The 22,870-nt window shown below is 42.6% G+C and overlaps 2 protein-coding genes across 2 annotated transcripts; both read left to right on the top strand.

Moving 5' to 3' along the window:
* Window positions 1–7,556: 7,556 nt before the first annotated feature.
* nrl (neural retina leucine zipper) lies at window positions 7,557–14,784 on the top strand. The gene is made up of 4 exons (XM_086046840.1): window positions 7,557–8,160; window positions 8,926–9,213; window positions 10,009–10,224; window positions 11,501–14,784. The coding sequence occupies exons 1-4, from the start codon at window positions 7,579–7,581 to the stop codon at window positions 11,660–11,662; spliced, it is 1,248 nt and encodes a 415-aa protein (XP_085902966.1). The 5' UTR covers window positions 7,557–7,578; the 3' UTR covers window positions 11,663–14,784.
* Window positions 14,785–16,196: 1,412 nt separating this feature from the next.
* On the top strand, window positions 16,197–21,537 carry LOC147138829 (GTP-binding protein REM 2-like). The gene is made up of 6 exons (XM_086048423.1): window positions 16,197–16,327; window positions 16,459–16,519; window positions 17,722–18,067; window positions 18,138–18,211; window positions 19,193–19,370; window positions 20,261–21,537. Exons 2-6 carry the CDS (start codon window positions 16,466–16,468, stop codon window positions 20,554–20,556), a joined length of 948 nt encoding a protein of 315 aa, XP_085904549.1. The 5' UTR covers window positions 16,197–16,327; window positions 16,459–16,465; the 3' UTR covers window positions 20,557–21,537.
* Window positions 21,538–22,870: the final 1,333 nt, after the last annotated feature.

Raw genomic sequence — 22,870 nt, 5'->3', positions numbered from 1 at the left:
AAGACAACTATTTATGTTGGCGCCTCCAAAAAAGAAGAGAAGCTACTGACTTTGCAATTTCTGAAAAAAAGAAAAACTTTTGAAGTTGCACTTTACTACGAAAAAAGACCAACTTTTTATGTTGCACCTTCATAAAAAGCAGAGAAGCTACTGGGTTTGCGATTTCTGAAAAAGAAAGCAAAATTTTGATGTTGCACTTCCCCAAAAAGAAGAGAAGCGCCTGAGTTTTCAATTTCTAAAAAATAAGACAAACTTTTGATGTGGCACTTTCCTAAAAAGGAAGTAAAATTATGTTGCCCTTTCCTAAAATGAAGAAAACTATTAATGTTGTGTTTTCCTAAAATGAAGAGAAACAACGGAGTATGTAATTTCCAAAAAATAAAATAAAATTTTGATGTTACACTTGACTAAAAAGAAGAGAAGCTAAAAGAGTTTACAATTTCTGAAAAAGCTGGTAAACATTTTATGTTGAACTTTCCTAAAAAGAAGCCAAACTATATCTGCATCAAAACATGTATGCACGATCGGGAGGTGCAAGGCGATCTCCAATTGCCCACATGACACACACACGGCCGACTACATCATCCAAAGGGGGAGGTACAGTATTACAGTTTACATGCAAATGTGATACATGAACTACAGCCTTGTCTAAGGCCAAGTCTAATTTCGGTTACCCCAATGTCAAGCACGCCGTACTCAGACATGCGCTTCGTACCGCCCTGATTTTGATGCAAATTAGCGATGCGGCGAGAATTGGCCAGGAAAACACTACGTCCCATCCCACAATGGCGCACAAAGGTGCAAATGCCCCATTACACCCAATTTTGCCAGGGCAAAGTCTAGCAAAAATAACAAAAGAAAGAAAATTCTACCCACATGCACAGTTAGACTGCACTTTTCGCTAGACGCGCGGAACAAAAATAGGCCCATTAATGTTTCACTGTCATACGAAGACAAACTTTGGATTTTGAAGACAAAATTGTTGCACTTTCTTAAAAAGATAAAAGAAGAAAAGCTTTTTTCACACACACTTTGGACACATTTTTGATTTTGCATTTTCTTAAAAAAAAAAAACGTACATTTTGCACAGGTTTTTTTCTTAATTAAAACATTGATTCTCAACAATGTCGCATGTTGTGCGTGTGCGTGCTCGCTTGCGCGTTTAGAGAGTGAAGGAGACGGCTCCTGCGGGGCGCGAGGGCGGGAGCCAGCCCCTTGAGAGGTGAGACGTGTAAGCTTGATGCTTGCAGTGGCGTTAGTGCGGATTAGGTCATGTATCTGTGGGATCAGGCCGCGTTAGTGGAGACCCTGCGGCCCCCTGACGCCTTGCCGCTTCACCCCAAGCGTCACAGCCACCACCAAACCACCACCGCGTCCGCGCCTCACATCATGTGGCTCACTATATTCCCCGTACGCTTGGCTGCTGTTTTATGACCCGGCTTGAACTTTAGAGCCACTCAGAGGACAAAGGCTGACGGGTATCAAAGCGTTTAGCAAGGTGACAGGGTCAGCTTGTGATTGACAGGAGACGGCGGGGTAGCCATTCCTAAAATTTAAAAGTCACTCTAAAGCGGGGATGGGAAATATATGGCTCAGGGGCCACATTAGGCCCGCTCCGTTTCTTTAATCCGGTATTACATTATCAAGAGTCATGTAATATTTGATTTATCCGTCCCCAATATCAAATTCCTAATAAAAACATTTAAGATGATACGTGGTCCTTTTATAGACTTGTGGATAGTAGCATGGGACAGTAGCTAAAGCTGGATATAGCGAACAAACACTATTCACATCAGGATAAGGACCGAACCCTCACGCAAATAGCAAACATACATATCGTCGCTGTCCTGTGAAAAACACTCATGTCCAATTGCAGAAAAATGTTTAATGTTCACATTAATGCGATGTCTGTAATGCAGAAACACCATTCACGTAAAAATAAGAAAATTTTAAAAAATGGACATAAGTGTTTTTCACAGGACAGCGGCGATATACAATACAATTACAATCTTTGTAATTGCACATCGACGTCACAAGATGACAACAGCAAAGAACTGCAAATATGAGGCAGTTCATTGCATACATGTTGATAACGATTTTGAGTCCGATTCCCCAATTCCACTCAATATCATCAGAATTCTCTCAACGATTATCCTGTGGTTTGGGGTGCGTTCAGTGATTTTCCCTCCCTTAATCTCCTTGGGAAAAAGTCATGGCAACGATCGTAAATGTTGAACTTGTTTAATATTCGCGTGTGGTCAACACTGAGTTGGATTCGGGAAACAAACTCCGTAATTGTGATGTCAAACGGAATGATAACCAACCAAGCACTCAGTGATGTTGGATGCGACCTGCTCGTAAAATAGTCGCGCCAACAATCTTAATGAGAGGTACACATATACCGATAATCGGACCGGATGATAGCATTTTTCCTGTTTTCAATCAATGTCAGCGTAGGCCGATTCGTGGACGTCTGTAACTTGTGATTCGATTGATTATCCTCAGCTATTATCCTGTGATACTCATACTTCTTTGTATTTTTGGCAGTGCGGATGCCCTGTGCTACTGTGCTGCCTCTCGCAGGTCAGCCTCTGTACTACAACAGACATCTTCTTTTGGGGAGAAGACTTGGCCACTGTTGGTGACAACATATGTGCGGTAAGCACACACATTTTAAAATTTAAGATGCTCCAAAATCACTGTGTGGAGCAGGCTTGTACTCTGAAGACGCTTGGTACAAAAATAACCCAATTATTGGTCAAAAAGGGGACCAACCGCTACTTGGGTCAATTTGACAGAATTGTTTTCTTTCTTTGTGGGGGTGTTATATAAGATAACGGATTTTTCTGAATCATGCAAAAAAAAATAATAAGGTTGACCAAAGCATCGATCAGTCCCTTTTTGATGCGTCATTGGGTTATTTTTAACCCAACTGTTTAGAAAGTGTGGTTAAGCCTTTCTGAAATGATTGGCTGACACATTGCATCATTCTAGGACGCTCCTGCGGGCTAAATGCGTGCGCGGACGCAGGAGGGATGACGGTGTGTCGGTGGACTATGAGGTAAGTTCCTCTGTGTGCCTCCCACTCTTTTTGTCCCGAACCCTCGCTTGAGGCCCCTGTTGGTTTTGCTGCTAAGCTTTCCTCCGGAAGCGCAAACGATTGCCAGATAAAGAGGTTAAAACACAGAACAAGAGGGCGAGACGCTTAAAGAAGTGGGTGGAAGTTGCCACTAACCGGGAATTTTAGCGGAAAATGGTTCTTTGAGAAACATAAGGCCAGTCGACTTTTCATGAGTCAGCAGTTTGTTTATTGTGCAAATCAGATTTGTTAAAAAAAAACATCATTAACTGCTTAACGAGACACCAGCACCACACACACACAGACTCCGGATTAGCAAGTTTAGCGGCCAGAAATGCTTGTTGTGCATTTCTCGACTTAGATGGCTTGCGAAGAAACAGAATTAATTGACAGATTTTGAGTCTAACAGATAGAGGCAGGACAGTGGGTGGGGGGCGGGGATGGAGAGGTCAGATTTGCGATAACCAAAACAAAGCGCTTTGCGGACATTCGAGTAATCGTCCATACGGTGCCTCTCTGTTTTTTGGGGGGTTTTTTTGTCTATAATTACATTTCATAAGTTTGACACATTTTATTTGACACTACAAATAAACACTATCCAAATTTTGCAAATTTTCAAACCATGTCAATTTGAAGCATATTAGTGAATTAATGAGACTAATTAATTAACCACAGTTTGCTTTTATTTCTGGATGCCATTTATCTCACATAAATTGTATAATTTTTTACAAATTAGATTATCGTCAACTGTAAAACACAATTGAACTTTTGCAAATTTCAAGCAAAATTCAAAGCTGTAAGTAAAAATATCACATCATTAACTGTATTATATTATTTCTAGCCAAAAGTTCATTTGAATTTATTATTGTTAGCAGTAGTATTGTATTGTGTTTATTTATTTATTTCATTTCTTTTTTACTTCTCTTTCCCTGGGCCAAGAAGGTCAGGTGCAGAAGGCAGGGACCTTGGCAGTCGGATTCCTGGCTGCAGAAGCGAGACGCCGACAGGTGTGGACATCCAGAGTTTACTGAACCCCCAAAGACCAAAACGCGGCAGAGTGCAGTAGCTGAGAGTGTCCACACTGTGGCGACGCTGAGTCGATTTGCTCATGGTCCTAACTTTGCTGCCAAAGACAAAAGGTGAGTGACAAGTGTGTCAGAAGTGAGTGCAGCATCACTGTACACACCATGTGCAAAGCGTGTGTACGTGTGGGTCCCTGAGTGTCTATGTGTGTGTGTGACTGTGTGTGTTTTTGTGTTTGTCAGTCCAATTGTATTTAACATATTGTGCATATGTGTGTCTAAAATATAAAGAGCGTGAGTGCGCGTGTGTGTTTGACAGAACCCTTTTTGACATTGCGCGCGTGTGTGTCTGTGTGCTTGTGTGTGTCTCTCTGTGTAGGCATGCAGGTGCGTGTGTGATTTCTTTTGTCTGTATACTTGTTTGCAATGCGGTTAGCGTGTACGTGTGTTTGAACGTGTGTGTCTGTGTGTATTTTTGTCAGTCCAGTTGTATTTAGAAGGTTGTATGTGTTTTTGTCAGTCTGTGTGTATTTACACATGTGTGTGTGTCTGTGTGTTATGTATGATCTGACAGGTAGCCAGATACCCCCCCAAAAAAAAACAAGACAAAGCGAGACAGGCCGACACAGGGAGTGAGAAAAACACGTGGGAGGGAGGGGGGGGGGGGAGTTTTGGTATGAAGGGTTGGGGGGCACATTCAAGTGAACCATGTGAGGGGGACGCAGTGGCCGGGGTGGGGTGGGGGGGGGGGGGATTGGTGGGTGTCGGTTGGGGCGAGGGGATGTCGGATTGTTGCAAACAGGGATTTGCATCAGCGGGGAAAGAAAGGAAGGGGGCAGTGGCACTGAGTGACAGAGCACTATAGACACTCGCACACACTAACACACTCACACACACTCAGTGTCCTCCTGTCAGTCACGCAGTCGGTGCGTCCATTCTTTTTCTGTGTGTGTGTGTGTGCACGTGTGTGTGTGCCGTCATGTCGACCCCAGCTCATCGTTCATCTCTATGACTGACGGTAAGTTCATCTCATTCTTTATATTTCACCCGTGTGTGCGTGTACAGTACGCGGGCGCGATGCCGGAGGCCTCCGAGGACCGCCGCGGCTCATTTGAGACCGTGGGGGTCCCGACTAATGAGGTGTACCGCAGAGGCGCAAGTCAAAGGTGGATTCTTTTTTAATTACACTTTCATTTTCATCGCAGTCATTATATGTTGAAGGGCTGTAATTAGCGACCCGGTAGCGTTGCTCCCACACGCCTGGATGGCGCCTTGCGAGAAACATGTATGATAGCCAGTGAAAAAAGGCCAGGTAGCTTTCCGTGTTCCTCGGGTCAGTGTGACCCGCTGTATATTTAACTTGGGTCAATTTCCCCCACTGTAATTCACTGTCATAAATGGAAAAAAAATGCTACAGTTTAGAATGATTTCAATACAAAAATGCATTATAGTTAGTGACAAATCTGTTGCAATTTTGTAGGATTTTATTCCAAAAATGCATTGTAATAAGAGAGGGAATAGGATTATATATTACAAAGTAAAAAAATTTTTTTAAAAAACTCACTGTAATTCCTAGCAAAAAAAGAAAATCTCTAATTTAGATTAAATACAAACAGTTTTGTGAATCAAAATGTTTTAGGATGATACAAAAAGGTGCTGTGATTAAAACAGGCATAATTATGCTCCAATTTTATTCATAGGGCACTTTAAAAACAACCACAGCAGCATCCAAAGTGCTGTACATGAAGTAAAAATCAGACATGCAAAAACAAAGACAGTTAAAACAATAAATTATTAACAAAAACCGTCAACACAATAAAACACTAAAACAATGCCGAGTCTCATGCCAAGTCGAAGGTCAAACTATAAAGATGTAAAAATTGCACTTGGGGAAAAAAAAAACCAGACACCTCGCACCTCCAAAACCTTTCACTTTTCAGGAAAAACCAAGAAAACAGCATGTTTCTTGAGCCATTGATCAGCCATATACACACCAGCGAAATGTTTCATTGGTACACCTCGTATGTTGATGGGTCAATGTGACCCGCTAAAAATATAAGACATTCTACTGCCTTGTAAAAAAAAAAAAGGAGTTGTGTGAAATGGTGGCTACATAGGAGCGTGCTTGTGTTGCCGTTGAAAGTGTCCACTGTGGATTAAGCGTCTGACGTTAATTGGATTTGGCCTGTGAGACTTGTGAATCTTTGTGTCAAAAATGATTAAGCCCGCTGAGTTATCGCACTCCACAACACATCTATTAATCTAATCAATAGTCACTATGACCTACGATATCCAAGTTGCTATTTTTAGTTTCAATCTTCAGAAGTAAAATGTATTATTGTATCCTGCATACGGCATTATTTATTATCCATATGATGGGAAAATAGCATTTCATTCGTACCTTTGATTTTTCAGTCTAACAAACAAAACTTTCAAATGTCAAATTCCCGTGATTTAATTGCTTTCCTGACCAAGAAACTGAGTTGTAGTGGTCGAATCTCGTACTTGAATCATCCAAATGCTATGCGTTCCCTTTCAAATGGGTAAATGTTGAGAGACCCCTGAACTTGAAAAAGTATCAATTAAAGCACACTTAACCGCTGGAAATCAGGCTTCCTCCCATATTACAAATAAAAAGGTGTATGTTAGCTTCAAAACTACATTTTACATAGGTGTGAATATGAATTTGAATGCTTGTTCATTGATTTTTGCACTGCGATTGAGTCCGACTGGATTGGTCTGAAGAGGGTGGATGGATGGATGGATGGATGGATGGATGGATGAATGGGTGGTTCAGATGGATGGATGCATCGATGGATGGACGGATGGATTTGTTGGACTTGCAGGTGGATGGATGGATGAATGGGTGGTTCAGATGGATGGATGCATCGACGGATGGACGGATGGATGAGTGGACAAATTGACTGGCTGGTGAATAGATGTTTGGGAGGATGGATGGGTTGGTTGGTTGGTTGGTGGGTCAGATGGATGGATGGATGAATTGCTTTTCGGGTGGATGGATGGGTTGTGTTGATTGGTGGGTCACATGGATGGATGATGGTTAGGTGGATGGATGGGTTGAGTTGGTCGGTGGGTCACACGGATAGAAGGATGGATGGGTGGATGTAGGATGAATGAATGGACTGTCTGGTGGATCAGATGGTTGGTTGGTTGGTTGGATTAGTTGGTGGGACAGACGGATAGATATTTGATTGCTTGGGTTGGTGAGTGGGTTGAATGTGTGCGTGGAATGATGGATTGAGCGTCATTGCGTCAGTGGATCAAGAAGTACAGAAAACAGAACTTGTCAACTTGTCATTTCCTGCCTTTCTTTGCTCCAGGACCAGAGAAACACCCGGAAACAAGGAATCCCGCTTGGAAAAAGATCCTCGCTTATCCCGCTTGCCACTGCCGTCTATGAGCCGCCCCGAGGCTCTCCGGAGGATTTCCCAGCATTCCTGACAGACAGCAGACATCATGTCCTCACCCTCCCTCCCCATGAACTCCCTCCCCCCCAGCCCGCTGGCCATGGAGTACCTCAACGACTTTGACCTCCTCAAGTTCGAGGTGAAACCCGACACACCGCCGCTCTCCGCTCAATGCGGGTACCCCAAATCGGGCGGCTCGCCGTACGCCGGCCACCCTCAGCCAGATTCCAGCTTGAGCTCCAGTCCGTACGACTCGCTGCCGCCCTCACCGACTTTGAGCGATGCCCACGCGCCGCCCTCGGGCTCGTCCTCGCTGTCGTCGTCCTCCTCCTCCATCTCCTTCCCGCTCTCCGGCTTCACGTCCAACGTCGGCTCCGCCGCGGGATCTCAGGGGAACGCGGACGGTAGCTCGGGCCACGCCGGCCACCCTCAAGGCCCCGGCCCGGCCTCGCTGGAGGATCTGATCTGGTTTGCGGCCCTGCAGCAGCAGTTTGGCGGGGAGGTCCCGGGGCCTGCCACCCTCCTGGGTGCCCTGGGCGACAGAGAGAGGGCACCTGTCAACGGCTTCCTGGGCTGCGAGGACGCCGTGGAGGCTCTGCTGAACTCGGCTGCTGCCGCCGTCAGCTCCCAGGTACCAAAACAGGTCTACGTTGGCCAAGATTTTTTGACCTTGCTCGGATGGATGGATGGATGGATTTATAGATGATGAATCAACGGATGGAAGGATGATTGGTTGGTTGGTTGGTTGGTTGGTTGGATGGCTGTTTGGTTGATAAACGATGGATGGATGGTCAATTGATAGATGATGGATGAATGCAAGTATGGATGATGACAGAAAGATGAGTGATGGTGAATGACTGATGGATGATTAATGATTCGGTGGATGATAATTGATGGAGGATAGAATGATGGATGATCCATGATGGATGGATGAAAGTATGGACGGATGGATTTTGGATGGTAGAGGATGGGTGGATGGATCGATAAATGCATGTGTAGATGGTTTATGGGTGGATGGATGATTGATGATGGATGACTAATGATGCAGTGGATGATAGATGATGGATGGATGAAAGTATGGATGGATGAATGTTGGATGGTAGAAGATGGAGGGATGGATTGATAAATGCATGTATGGGTTGTTGTGAAAGGATGGATGATTGATAATGGATGGATGCACGGATGGATGGATGGATGAGGGATACATAGTAGCAGGGTAAATAGACGGACTGACCAACAGATAGATACAGTAGATGAATAGATGGATGGAATAATTGATGAGTCGCTGGGTGGATGGATGATTGATGTTGCTCGGATGGATGGCAAGATGGAGAGACCAATAGATAGAATAGATAGTAGATAATAGTGTACACTAAGAATCCCTATATTTCTTCAGTTTCCAGGTCTTTCTCAGAGCTCCAGCAGCACCCTGGGAGACTCGGGCAGTGACAGCGGCGCCGACGCGTCCTGCCCCAAGGGCGGCGACATGTGCCATAGGCCGCTCGTCTTCCTGTCCAACCCCTCGCTCCCCAACGCCGCCGCCTCCGTGGGGCCGGCTCCCTACTCGCAACCCCTCAGCCCCCAGGGCCGCCTTGTCCCCCACCAGCATCACCACCATCAGCACCACCTTCACCACCCCATGCATGGCAGCCATCACCATCATCATCACTCACAAGTCGGTCAGGTGGGTCTAGCCAAATATTTTACGTTACGCAAAGTGGAGATAGAGTACAACAATCACATTTTTTTCAGCCAGATTTGGACAGTTTCACTTAGGGGTGTGCTCGCTTTTGTTGTCAGCAATTTAGCCATTATTGGTTCTTAAAAATTGTCCAGTTGTCTAAAGTTTGCAGATTCCCTCAAGTTTCTATGTTATGGGGCCTCATCTCTAAATGCCCTTACAAAAAATGTATGTGTCCTATACTACATTTAAAAAAAAAAAAAACTGTGAACAGTGCCACATCCAAATTTGCCATCTGCCTGGTCAGAGAGACTGCATTACATTTGCTTTTGTGATTTTGCTGATTTTTCTTTGTGTATAATCCTTAATAAGCAAAATCATGAAACAGTCTACTGGCCGACAATGTACTGTGACTTGTGACATCATGAATACTCTTGAAATGAATAACTCCATGTAAAATGTTTCTATTCAAAGACCAGCATTTCAATTTTACACTTGGATGTCTTGGTGGATCTCTTTGAGCTCTATGTGGAGCGCAGTTCACTCTTATATTAATATCTGCTATTATTGCCTGGCGTAATCCCGATAACTGTCAGGCACACTTATGTCAGATTACATGACAGATTATGGGACAATGAAAATTACCCCGCGCCGGCCCCGCCCCCGCCCCACCGGGCAAACGAACATCCACCACGACACTATAGCATAAACGCGCTAATTATCTTCAGCACGAGTGGGGAAAAAAAAAAAAAAAAAACATCACAATTGTTATTATTCTCATCACTGTGTGTTTTGCAGTGCGGCGGGAACGATCGCTTCTCCGACGAGCAACTGGTGAGCCTGTCGGTGCGCGAGCTCAACCGCCACCTGCGCGGCGTCAGCAAGGACGAGGTGGTGCGCCTGAAGCAGAAGCGCCGCACGCTCAAGAACCGCGGCTACGCCCAGTCGTGCCGCTACAAGCGCTTACAGCACCGCCACGCCCTCGAGTCGGAGAAACATGTGCTCACGCAACAGGTGCATTGATGTTGCTCTGGTTCATCTCCCCCGTTCACGTATGGCAATTTAGTAAGAACTTGTACCAAAAAAAAAAAGCACTGTATGAAAAATCAAAGGCATTCTACGAGTTAGCTGGATTTCTTATAACAGATGTACTGTAATTAGTGAAAAAAATATTCTCCATTTTTGTAGTATTCTCTATAAAAAAAAAAAATCTTTGTAGTCAGTGCTGTTCCATACAAAAATATCAACTGGAATTGAAAAAAAAAAATGCATGGTCGAAAATTTTGTGCATGTGCACGGCAGTTGGTGAAAACCCAAGTAGCATACTTTTCTATGATTAAGTCGGATTCCATACAAACTGTAATTTGAGGAAAAGCAAATGTATTCTATTATTTTGTAAGATTCCCTGCAAAAAAGGCACTGTAATTGGTGAATAAATGCCCATAGTCCACAAATTAGTAGCATTTTATACCCAAAAAATCCACTGTAACCGTCTATTTAGTGGTGTTCATACCCCCAAAAAACTGTAATATGCAAAAAGGGCATATCGTCGCTGTTCTTTTTAAAATGTATTTTTACCAGGACAGCGACGATATTCTACAATTTTGTAGGGTTAACTTCCATGTAAAAAACACAACAACAAAAACACTTTAATTTGTGAATACAATGAATATGTTCTAATTTAGTAGAATTCAGTTCAGAAAATGTCATGTGATTATTTGAAAAAACAGGCATATTGTACAATTTAGTTAGCACAATACAAAAAATGCACTGTAATTAGTGAATAAATTGCTTACTGTCCAAATTAGTCGGATTCCCCACAAAATACGCACTGTAATTACTAATTAGTGAAAAACAGCATTTTGTCCCATTTTGTAGGATTCAATATGGAAAAAAAAATACACTGTAATTAATGGGGAAACAAATTTACATATTGTGCAATAAAGAGTCCGTCCAAAAATGCATTGTAACGAGCAAAAAAAACAAAACAAGGCATTTTCAAACCAAAATGGCTGACTTCCTGTGCGTTTTACAGCAAGGCTTCTTGAGACTTTTTTTGGACATCTAATCACGTTGGACCTAGCCACCAAATCTCATGTTGCCAAATAAATCTGTCTTCTGGAGCTGAATTTTGAAATACTTCCAATGACTCTCCCAAGGCAATTTTTCAGGTCCCTCTTAACGGGAAATGTCTGAAAAACGTAAAAGCCAAACATATTCATGGCGTTAAAGTCTGGCAAGATTTTCTGACGGTCGGCACCACCGTCCGTCTTGTCTTTTGTCTCGCCAGCTGGAGCAGCTCCAGTGCGATCTGACTCGGGTGCTGCGGGAGCGAGACGCCTACAAGGCCCGCTACGAGAAGCTCCTCGGCGCCTGCCACGCCGAAGCCCCGACGGGCCGCGGCGGCAACGGCAGCAGCTCGCCTTCGCCGCCTCCTGACTTCTTCCTCTGAGGTGACCCCCGCCACCGCCCCCACCCCCCTAGCCCCACCCACCAAGTCCACAACCGCGACGAGGACAAGACAAGAGCCAAGATGGAGCAAACATGGATGATTGTGACTGTTGATTAGTTGAGTTTGCTGCTTGGACTCACTTTGACTACACTGTGAATGATAGTTGCACTCGCTTAGGGGACAACAGTGCAACTATGAACAGGGACATACGATACTATGTGGACAAAAGTCTTGGGACACGCCACTTAATCCATCAACCCATTCCTCAGTTGCCGTTTGAATTTGGATAATGAAGTTGCAATATTATGGGGAAAATGTCCTAATGTTGAGAGAATACATTTGTAACATTATGGAGGGGAAATATTTTGATATCTTTTAAGAAAAAAATATATATAATTCTATGTGAATATATTTGCAATTAGTGATTTATGAATAATAGGATTTTTTTTTTTAATTACATTTTTACTTTAATCAAATTGTATGACTACTCTCATCATATTGAGATTTAATGACTCAAAAGTATTGCAACTTTCTTCTTCTGATATTACTTTTTTTTTTTTTCTTGAAAATATAATATTAGGAGTTTATCCTTGCAAAAGTCACCAATTTTTCAGGTAAAATTTGGACATTATTCTCGCAATATTCCAAATCAGTTTTTCATAAAATGACACCCAAAAAAATCCATAGAATATGACTTTATTTTCAAAATGATCATTTTTATTTATATATTTTGGGGACTTTCTCCATTTGAAATTCTGACTTAATTTTTGTAATATTATGACTTTACACTTATAAAATAATCATTTTCATGCAATATTAAGACTTTAGTCCCATAAATTCCCATTTTTTTCATGTAAAATTCCGACTTTATTCTTACCATATAACAACTTTATTTTCTTAAATGATCATCTACTATTCTTACTTTTTATCCTCATAAAATTCCAACATTACAAATGTACTCTGAATATTCCAACGTTATTAAAATTATACTACTATTATATTCCTTTAAATCGCAAATTAAACTGCATTTTCGCCATGCTAATTATTATTATTACTTTTTTTTTTTATAGCTAGCAAAAAATTCCAATTTGGGGACCGACTCCATACCTTCTTTAATTGTGATTTCCACCACACGTCCCAAAACTTTTGTCCATATGGTGAATTTGATATGGACTTAACTTGCATTAACACTGCTGAGCATTTAAACTATGCAAAGTTCTCTAGGCCTGCAATTGTCTCCAATAGAGGCTTTGAGGCTGAAAATGTAGTTATTTATATATTTATATATATATATGCTGTATCTATAAATTGTATAAGAGGCTGCTTAAGAGATGTGAGTAGTGCAGTGGTGCTGGCTAACGAAGTTTGAATGAAGCATCTGCGGCATGCAGTTAATATTTCACAGTTGCCTACCAAAGCTTTTCAGCTCTTTTTGTCAAATTGAAGAATGTACGACGGGAATCTTCCTGTGATTGTGCTCACGCCGGAACAAGAAGCACCTTTTTTTTTTTTTTTTTTTTTTTTTTTTTGGAAGGGGGTCATTATGCTGTTTTCCTTTTTGGTTTTGTACATACAAAAGAGCTGCTGCTCGAAAGGTGTGCTGATCTTTGACAGGGTTATCGCCGCAGAGTGTGTGACTTGTGTGCTTGGGCCCAATTTTAAGATACTTGCACCCCCTTTTTGAAAATGATCATCAAACTTTGACATTGTGCTCCGCCCACATTGGATGGCCTAGGCAAAAAAAAAAAAGCTTGGTAATTTAGAGTAATGGGTAATTTCACCCATCTGTTGACGATACCTGCTTCTGATTGTGGCTCATTTGGGCGAATTCTCTAGTCGGTGTTTATCAAGATGAGAGCCCAAAATGGCTGACTTCCTGATCAATTTCAAACATGGGTTCTAGAGACTTTTCCTTGCGTCCTGTCAAAATAGACATGTACACCAAATTTCATGTCGATCTGCTAAACTGATGTCTGGGGCTGGTTTTTTTTTTTTTTTCTAACTTTCCAGGGGCCACTTCTGAGTGTGTTTTGGGGCTTTCTGTTTGGAGCCAATAAAACACGCGATCATTCACCAGGGTACGTGAGATGCCAAAATTGATACTTTTTCGGCCAAGTTAAAGTCGAAAGCCGGTCTTTAGCTCCCCAAAAGACTTTTTTTTTCATTGGAAGAATAATAACTAGAGCTGCAAGCTGTAATGAATGAGCCCTTGCACCCCCTTTTCCATGGCAACCGCTCGAAAATAATCATCAAACGTTGACATCATGCTTTGCCTGCATTAATTGACTTTGGCAAAAAGCTTGGTCATTTAGAATCAAATATACCGTTTTCCAATTTTGGCTTATTTGACTTAGCGTTCAATTTTTGCCTTGGGTTCTAAAGACTTTTTCAGGCATTCTGTTATGATAGACATGTAGAGTCAATCAGCAAACTTGTTTTCGGGGTCAATTTTTTTCTAACTTTCGAGCACCGGAATTTAAACCAAAACGGCCAACTTCCTGTTGAATTTCAACCGTGCATCCTTGGCGCTTTTTATGCGTCCTTTGTGATAGACAAGTCCAACCAATTTAGTGTCAATCGGCGAAACTGGTATCCAAGGCTGATTTGATTTAATTTCTCTTCTCTCCAAATTCCCAGGGGGCGCTACTGAGTGGGTTTTGGGGTGTTATGTTAGGATGCGCCAGAATACAATTATTCACCAGGATACATGGGCTTACCAAAATTGGGGCGTTAACAGGCAAGTTGAGTCTTCAAAAATTCACATCTGGGTCCTAATAATACGTAATGACGCAGGGATAACAATGCAACAAAACAATCTACTCATGGAGACATGAAACTATTGACAGGGTGGGTGCATTAGAGCTATTTATTTTATTTGGGTGTAGAATAAATAAGGGGCTGTTTTATTTATTCACTTATTTATTCCGTATTTATTGATTGTTTTTACTTTGTGCTGACTCTAATCACTCCTTTGATCTCATTAGTGTGTATTTGACTTTCTTACTCTTGGTTTTAGCCAGCGGTGGTTAAAAGGAGCACAAATGACGACGGCCACTGTGACTTGTTCTCGCTCCTACTGTAGTGTGGTTTCACAGCAAATAAACTTCATATACTTTACCATATACTCTGACCCACTGGCATTTTATGTACAAAATAAAACAAAAAGGAAAACGGAAGTAATTTCAACAAAAACATTGTGGCAAAGACTCTGTAACTTCCGCTAACAACCCAGGCTAAACTTAGCTCCACTTCTACATACAAAGGTTGTCTCTTCTTCAAGCTTCAACTTAAATAGCCAACTGCAAAAAAGCCGGGGGCATTACTGTACACGCCCATTTCGCAATCAACTCACTACTCTGTATTAAATACAAAATCCATATTTGAAAGTAAATGGCCGGCATCTGGTGGAGCGCCGCCTGCATTTTCACCACCAATGCGGCTGGCCACGGAGTCATTTGGTATCTTTCCATTCAGTCATCTGCACGCGTACCTCTCAGCCTATTCTTTCCATCCATCCCTCCATCCCTTTATCTGCTGGGGGTGTGCAGTGACCCCGGCTGTGCACTGTTTGGGATGACCTCATCTTCAACGCCACCTCCCTTCTCTATGTGTCTCTGGCTCTCTCTCTGGCCCGCAGAATAGGCGCAGGATTAGGCCTATAATAGCGTCCTGGCAGCCCACTGCCGGACTCTATTGTGGCTTTGTGTGTATGTGCATGTGCATGTGCGTGTTTGTGCGTGCGCATGTGTGTGTGTGATTCACACAACTACACATTGCATTCTGACTACAGGGACCCTGTCCACATAGTTGATTATAATGAAGTTCATATATTGTTAATATCGATGCCAATATTGATATTGATATTGGATAGCGCTGGAGTGAGATCAATACTTTACTTTCACTGCTACGCTTTCATCAAATACAAGCGAATATTTTATTGAACACTTTGGGGCTTCTTTATACAGGTAGTTGTTTACACTTTATTGTCAAACTAAACAAAAAACAAAGACAATTGCGAGAATTGCGATTGGCTGGTCAGTTCAGGGTGCACCCTTTCTCTTGTCTAGCATGCCCGCAACTCTAGCGAGAAGAAGCGGTGCAGGGAATGGAGAATGAGTACTTAAAACAAAACAACCACACAACTTCGCCTTTTGCTAGCTTTATGCTAACACACAATGAAAAACACCCTATATCGTACTGATTAGATAGTGTCCATTTATCTCCTGCATCAGTGTTCTTATCACAACAGAAAATGAGACATTGGTGTGAAAAATGTCGGTGATATTGTGTTTTAGAGCTAGAATAGCCTAAAAAGCTGGTGAAGACTGTTCATCACGGAGACGCTGTGCTTTGCTGCCCTCTTGCGGTACGTTCCCGCAACGACACAGAAAGGTCAACTCGGAGAGAGAGGGGGAGAGAGACATAGAGTGTCAGCGAGAGAGTGACAGAGAGAGAGTGTCAGAGAGAGAGAGAGAGAGAGAGTGCCAAAGAGAGAGAGAGGTAGAGAGAGAGAGAGTCAGCGAGGGAGAGAGAGAGTGCCAAAGAGAGAGAGAGAGGTAGAGAGAGACGTAGAGTGTCCACGAGAGAGAGCGGGAGAGTGCCAGAGAGAGAGAGAGAACGAGAGATCCCATCATCTTGTTGTAGTTGCAGAGAGCAGCGTGACAGGTGAGGAGGGCTCAGGTGCTCAGCGAGTGGGTGGGTGAGTGGGTGAAGGGGGTGCGGGGTTCGGGGAGTGCTGTTGGATTGTGTCTTTTCCCCAGTTTCTCCTCACTGAGTCATCCAGCGTCGTTTCTCAGATTGCAGATGCCGACAGATGTACCCCAAGACGGACTCAAGACCGAGGAGGACCCCCTCAAGGTAAAGGAACGATCAACGATAATCGACAATTAGTTGCTCCTCCTTTGTGTGCGTAAGTATGTGTGTGCGTGTGTCTGTTTGTCTGTGCATGTACGCGTGAGATAATTTGTTTGTATGACATTGTACTTTATAAATTGTTATTATGCCATCAGGGAATAGGGGCCGGCTCACGAATAGCAAAGATCTGTATAGCAAAGATCTATATATCTATCTATCTATCTATCTATCTATCTATCTATCTATCTATCTATCTATCTATAGATAGATAGATAGATAGATAGATAGATATAGATATATAGATATATATATATATAGAGAGAGAGATTTATATTTACTAATATTTATTTCAGCACCCCAAACTTATTTTAAAAATACACTGATAAACCTTCAGTAATATATTCCCGCAAAAACACGGTAGTGCGGGGGGTGAAAAATATAGAAAAAAATACGAAAACATATTCCGTGAATGTGCAAACCCGCGAGTTTGCAGGGGTACACTCTAACTTTATTTTTGCCTGTCTCCGTTTTACGTTGGGTGCAGTTCCACTGTTGGCCACCAAGGTGGTGACACACTATATTTCACACTGTAAATTAGAAAGAAGAAGTGTGAAAAGTGAAAGTGCAATTATTTGATATCAGCCTAAATTTTACTGAAGATTATTAAATGTGAAATCCTCTTCAAACCCGCTTTTTTCGCCTACAGAAAGTGACGACTTGTTTCGTTTTTTAATGTACATCTTTAGGGCATGATTATTGATATATATTGTCAGACGATAAGTTTGATAGTTTGGAAAAAACAGGTTCAACTGTGCAATATTTCTGTCTAATCCATTGATCTTAGTCGCTCTCATTATGTATGTAAATGCACGTGTAAATCTCTTGGTGTTATGTTTATCTTAACAGAAATTTCAATGGATAGCAATAATCTCTAACAATATTCACTATCTGCCAAACAGCTTGTTGTGCAGTTCAAAGCCACTCCGAATCCGTTTTTTTTTTTTCCGCATGAAAGAAATTGGTCTTTTTAATGATTGAAAAATGTGTTTTCTTTTTACTAGGCTGCAACCCTTTTCTCGTACTGACTCATTGGCAGGCAAAAATAATGCACTTTGCACAACCTCATAGAGTAGGCGTGTACGCTTTGAACGCCCACTTAGGTTAGCAAAAACGCTTCCCTGCCAAACTTCCAACGTGCCTTCCAGTGCGACCCCATGACCCTGTCCAGCACGCCGACCGTCCGCCGAGGCAGCACCCCGCTGCCCATCAAGCACCAGCTCAGGCGCGAAGAGGCCGTGCACGACGACTGCGACTGGTCCTCGGATGCCGCCTGCGGAGCCTCCACCTCGCCGCCCATCCTCTTCAGCTTGGCCCTGGACGACGTGGCACCACCGGCGGCGGCGGCGGCGGCGGCGGCGGCGGCGGTGGCGGAGGGCAGGCCCGACGGCCCTCTGAGGATAGCTCTCCTCGGGCAGAACGGCGTGGGGAAGTCGTCGCTGGCCTTCGCCCTGGCGGGGGACGTAGACAGGACGGCGTCGGTGGATTCTGACGGTTGGTCGTTTTGCTCGTTCCCTGGCGGCCCGTCGCGCTTCTCGGGGATAACCTGTGCTTTTGTCCTCAGGGGAGGGTCACGTGAGCATCGTCACCGTGGACGACGAGGAGAGCACCATCGTCATCTATGACAACTGGAGACACGTGAGACAAATATGCCCACACTTTTTTTCTTCATCATTGCATGCTTGTTCCTAGTCGTTCAGTTTAGGATTAATATAGATACTCAATGCATATATTTTGGTTAGGAAATTGTTTTGTCACCGCCCAACATTTTTTTGTGTGTTTTTTTTTAAGTATATTTTCCCCCCATCTGAAAAAAAGACCTTAATATTAAACAATAATTTTCTATATCTTTTTATGTATTTTTCTACTTTAGCAAAAAAATCTAAATTTAAGAGTAATTGGGTGATCTAAACATTTAGAAATGTTGTCTTTAATGCATATTTAATGAAACTTTAATAAATTTAATGTTTATTACCTCTATTTTTAAAAAGAAATAAATCCTACATATTTATAGTAAAATGATTTTAAAATATTTAACAAAAATAAATAATATAAATAAATCTAAATAAAATGAATAATCTAAATATTCAAACCAAAAAAATTGTAAATATATCAAAATATCATAATACTGTCTTTAAATTCAATTTTATTGCAAATAACATAAAGCAATAAATACTGGGTCGCGGGTGTGCTATAATTATATATTTAATGATAAATATGGATTAAGGGATATTTTTTTCTGAAACGTCATAGCTATAAATGAAATCAGCGGGAGTCACAATAGTGCAAGCACACAATGGAGGTAAAGACAAAATTTGCGTGGACATGCAAATGTATTGTTTGTTGCATTTCTCTTGGAATCAAAACAATGGCCACATCGTGACGACCCCGTGTGCTCGTTATCCATTTCTTTTGCGTGTTCTCTTTCCCCTCAGGCGCGACACAGGTGCGTATGTGTCTGTGCGTTGCCCACAGATGTGCGAAACGACTGCACGAAGGTGTCGAATTCCAGTGGGAGTGCGGCACAACCAGCACGAATCATAGGGTGTCGTGTTTCTATTGTGGGATTTATCCCTCGTGTACGGTAGGTCTCACGTGTGCATGCGTGTGTGTTGTCAGGACCTGTCGGCGTTGTGCTGCGAAGTGTGCGTGCTGGTGTTCTCGGTGACCGACCGGCGCAGTTTCCACCGCACGGCGCAGCTTCGCCTCCTCCTGCGAGAGACCCAGCCGCAGACTCCCATCATCCTGGTGGGCAACAAAAGCGACCTGGTCCGCTCCCGAGAAGTCACCTCTCAAGGTTAGACTCACAAGTGTACCGCACACAGATTTGCAGTTTGGCGTTTTTATACGCGGGCCAAAAGTAGCTTGGTGCCAAGGAACTATGTTGAAGTGATGGGGGAGGAGCTTAATTTTGTCAGGCCATAGCATTGTCTAATAGAAAAGTGGTGCTTTGCTGCCGTCTTAAATTTTTTAAGGTCTTTAAAGAAAAAACTCAACCAAAACATTTTTTTTAAAGATTATGTTCTATGTGTGGGAGTTGGAGTGTTTGTCAAAATTATTATGCAATGGGTGAAGTTGGGGACAATCAAAATATATACCCGACAACGCCACCTTGGGAATTTACCCAAGGAAAGTCAAGCTAACCCGTAAGGCACTCAGGTTCGTTTTACTGAGAGAGAGAGAGAGAGAGAATGAGGCGTAGTTCAAAATAAATATACAATTGTTTTCATTTAAACAGAATCAACAACTTAGAAATGAAATAGTAAACAAAAAGTAGAAAAGTAGAATTCCCCGAAGTCCGCCACCACAAGCTGCCTCCACAACAACTGCCCAAGGCTCAGGTAACGACCAATCACGGCTGACCTGTGATTGGTCATTACCTGAGCATTTGTGATGTCGTTTTCAGTCGACAGAATTGAGAAAATCGCTGTTTTCATTCTTCTTCTTTCAATTATTTACCCCCATCACAAACTAAACAGTGTGCCGCCATCTATTGGTCGACAGTGGAATTACAACCAAAATAAACTCGAGTTAGACCGAAATAGTCATTAACTGCACAAAAGAAAAATCTGTGAAATTGCGGGCGGGACCGCAAACCTGTTTATTGCACTTGATTACATTTGTTTTCATGAACTATAATAACCTTGCTTGTATTTTGAAAAACCCCTCCTGCGTCTCCCCCATCAGAGGCCATGTCCAGCGCCGCCCTCTTCAACTGCCTCTATCTGGAGATTTCGGCCTCTCTGGACCACCGCACCCTAGAGCTTCTGGAGAGCGTTGTGCGGCTAGCACGGGGCCAGCCCCCGTGGCCCCCGGGCACCAGCCCGGAGGACATGAGTGGCGGGGGCCAGTGGGAGAGCATCACCTCACGCGCCAAACGCTTCCTGTCCAGCCTGGTTCCGCGCTACCAGCGCGAGCGAGGGGACCCCGGCCGCTTCTTGCGGCAGAAGTCGCGCTCATGCCACGACCTGGGGGCCCTGTGACGAGCAATGACGGCAAAATCTAAGGGGCAAACGTATTCTTGTCACCGGACACGGAGTTCGGGTTGGCTTAAGGGGCGGGTTGTCGCGACGAAACCACATGGAGTGGATATCATCTACGCACATGCTAGGTTTTTGTGACGTTAAGAAAATGAGACCTCGATAAATCATTTGAAAAGTTTTTACTCCATTAGTGTGATATATAACCTGTACAACTCCACTGAAAAACTACAAATTCACTTTTGTAAGGGAGGGTAGTAAAACATAAGTGAGATAATGTGTTTGCATAAGTGTGCACACCTTCTTATAACTGAGCATGTGGCTGTGTTCAGTTAACCTAATTGGCCTAAGATGAATGTTGCAACCGCCTGTTGATTGAATGTAAAGTAACCGGGTGGGTATAACACACAAAGTAGCTATAAAAAATCTAAACACCTGCTCAAATGCTTTTTTTGTGGTGTAAAAAAAAAAAAGGCATTATTGTGACCTATTTGTACAACCAAAAAAAAAAAACTTCTGACAGGAGAAGGGGTAAAAAAAAAAAAAAACGAGATAAATTGGTGTGCACACCCTCTCATAACTGGTGATTTGGCTAAACTCGTGTTAAATGAGACCCAGGACACAATTGCCACTTTTTAAAGTGCCTCTGATGAACCGCAGATAAAGTTGAGCTGTGGAAAAAGTTTTTAAATGATTTATCTCGGTCGATTTTTTTACATCACAAAAACCTGGAATTTGAATAGGGGTGTGTAGATGTATTTATCCACTCTAGATGTGCAGCAAAGAGTGTATCAGTCCACCAAAAATCAGGAGTTGGTACCTTGGTTTAAGTTCACGGTTTGGTTCACATTTAGTACAAGTAATGGAACAAAATGCAAAAAACATAACAAACAAAAAAAAACCACACAAAAATACTGCATATGCTTTGTGTAAATATGAATGAATTTAATACCATTTAAAAATTAAAAAAAACAACAGCTAAAATCTTTTCTTTTTAGGAAAGTTCAACATCAAGAATTTGTCTTCTTGTCAGGAAAGGAACGATGCGGACGAGGGCAACACTAACAGCTTGAGCAGTGCGAATCATGACGCTTAAAAAACGCTAGCTAATGGCATTTGTTATTGCTTTAGCTCCATTTGAATAGCCTGGGAGAGGTTGCTGAAAGTTATGAAAGGAAGAGAAAAGGCTGTTGGGAAAAAAAAAACTTCAAACGATTTCATGGAACAAATATTAGAAGGTTGCAAATCTAGGTCAGTGCTTCTGATAGCGTTTAGCAAAAAGGCCTCGCTGGCCCTGACCAACCACCCGTACCTAATATGTTGTGTGAGAACTCTAATAATCGCCTCATCATATTACAAACGGTAACTGCTCCAGTACTGAGTTGGCTAGTTGTAAACAGCAGTCAAGGGAGAAATTGGGGCAAAAGCTAAACTGACTCAGAGGGCCTTAAGTTTGACCACTGTGTGCTAAATGGAAGCGTAGTGTCACGTGTGTTGTATTCATCCACTCATATTTTGTACTAAAAAGGACAAAGACATATGATCATACTTTTGTGTAAATAAGCTGCCGTAGTGATACTTAAATGTGAATAAAAGGCTTTTTTTTTTTTTTTTAGTCTCACAATAGTCTGCCTCGTTCATCTCAGTTACAATGAGGAAGCAGTACAGCAATGCTGTTGACTGCATACTCACAAGTCATTAGAGAGGAGGGATACCACGCTGATGATTCATTTACTCTCATTGTGGTATCCATGGCGATGCTGGGCAAGCGGGGAACCACTGAATAGTAAGGAAAGATCAAATAAATGAGGATGAGGGGAAACTGTTCCTCGTTGTACACGGAGGCATTGTTGCCACGTTACGGTCGTCATGGAGACGCGGGCCCATCATAACACACGTTACCGTGATGATGTCACGGCACTCTTACCTCCTCTGCTGCTGTTATGCATTTGCGATTTCAGCCAGCAGCTTCTTCCTCCTCCTCTTTTTCTTGGCGATCATCCGCTATCCTCCCACCCCTTCCACCCACACGTGCACCAGGAGTTTTGGAACATCACAGGTCATTTAATCTATTGTTTGGTGTCAACAAAGGATATAAAATATACAAATACATATATACAAATACATATATATATATATATATATATATATATATATATATATATATATATATATATATATATATATATATGGCTGCCTGAAGTGACTGAAAGAGTAAGATTAGGGCTTGATAACGTGGACACGGGCACCCTCTTGTGGTTGAGATGTGTCCTACAACTGGCTGAGAACAAATACAATACGCGGAATCGAATGGCTC

Source organism: Filicampus tigris, chromosome 12 (genome assembly GCF_054856515.1).
Source record: "Filicampus tigris isolate MCC_2025a chromosome 12, RoL_Ftig_1.0, whole genome shotgun sequence".
Lineage (NCBI taxonomy): Eukaryota > Metazoa > Chordata > Actinopteri > Syngnathiformes > Syngnathidae > Filicampus > Filicampus tigris.
Note: the sequence above shows the minus strand (reverse complement) of the source record. Positions and strands in the feature narration are given on the sequence as shown.

Coding starts and splice junctions, on each gene's coding strand:
- nrl (XM_086046840.1), top strand. CDS start 7,579: ATGTCCTCACCCTCCCTCCCCATGAACTCCCTCCCCCCCAGCCCGCTG. Junction 8,161..8,925: donor CTGCCGCCGTCAGCTCCCAG/GTACCAAAACAG, acceptor ATATTTCTTCAG/TTTCCAGGTCTTTCTCAGAG. Junction 9,214..10,008: donor ATCACTCACAAGTCGGTCAG/GTGGGTCTAGCC, acceptor TGTGTTTTGCAG/TGCGGCGGGAACGATCGCTT.
- LOC147138829 (XM_086048423.1), top strand. CDS start 16,466: ATGCCGACAGATGTACCCCAAGACGGACTCAAGACCGAGGAGGACCCC. Junction 16,520..17,721: donor CCGAGGAGGACCCCCTCAAG/GTAAAGGAACGA, acceptor CGTGCCTTCCAG/TGCGACCCCATGACCCTGTC. Junction 18,212..19,192: donor TCTATGACAACTGGAGACAC/GTGAGACAAATA, acceptor GTGTGTTGTCAG/GACCTGTCGGCGTTGTGCTG.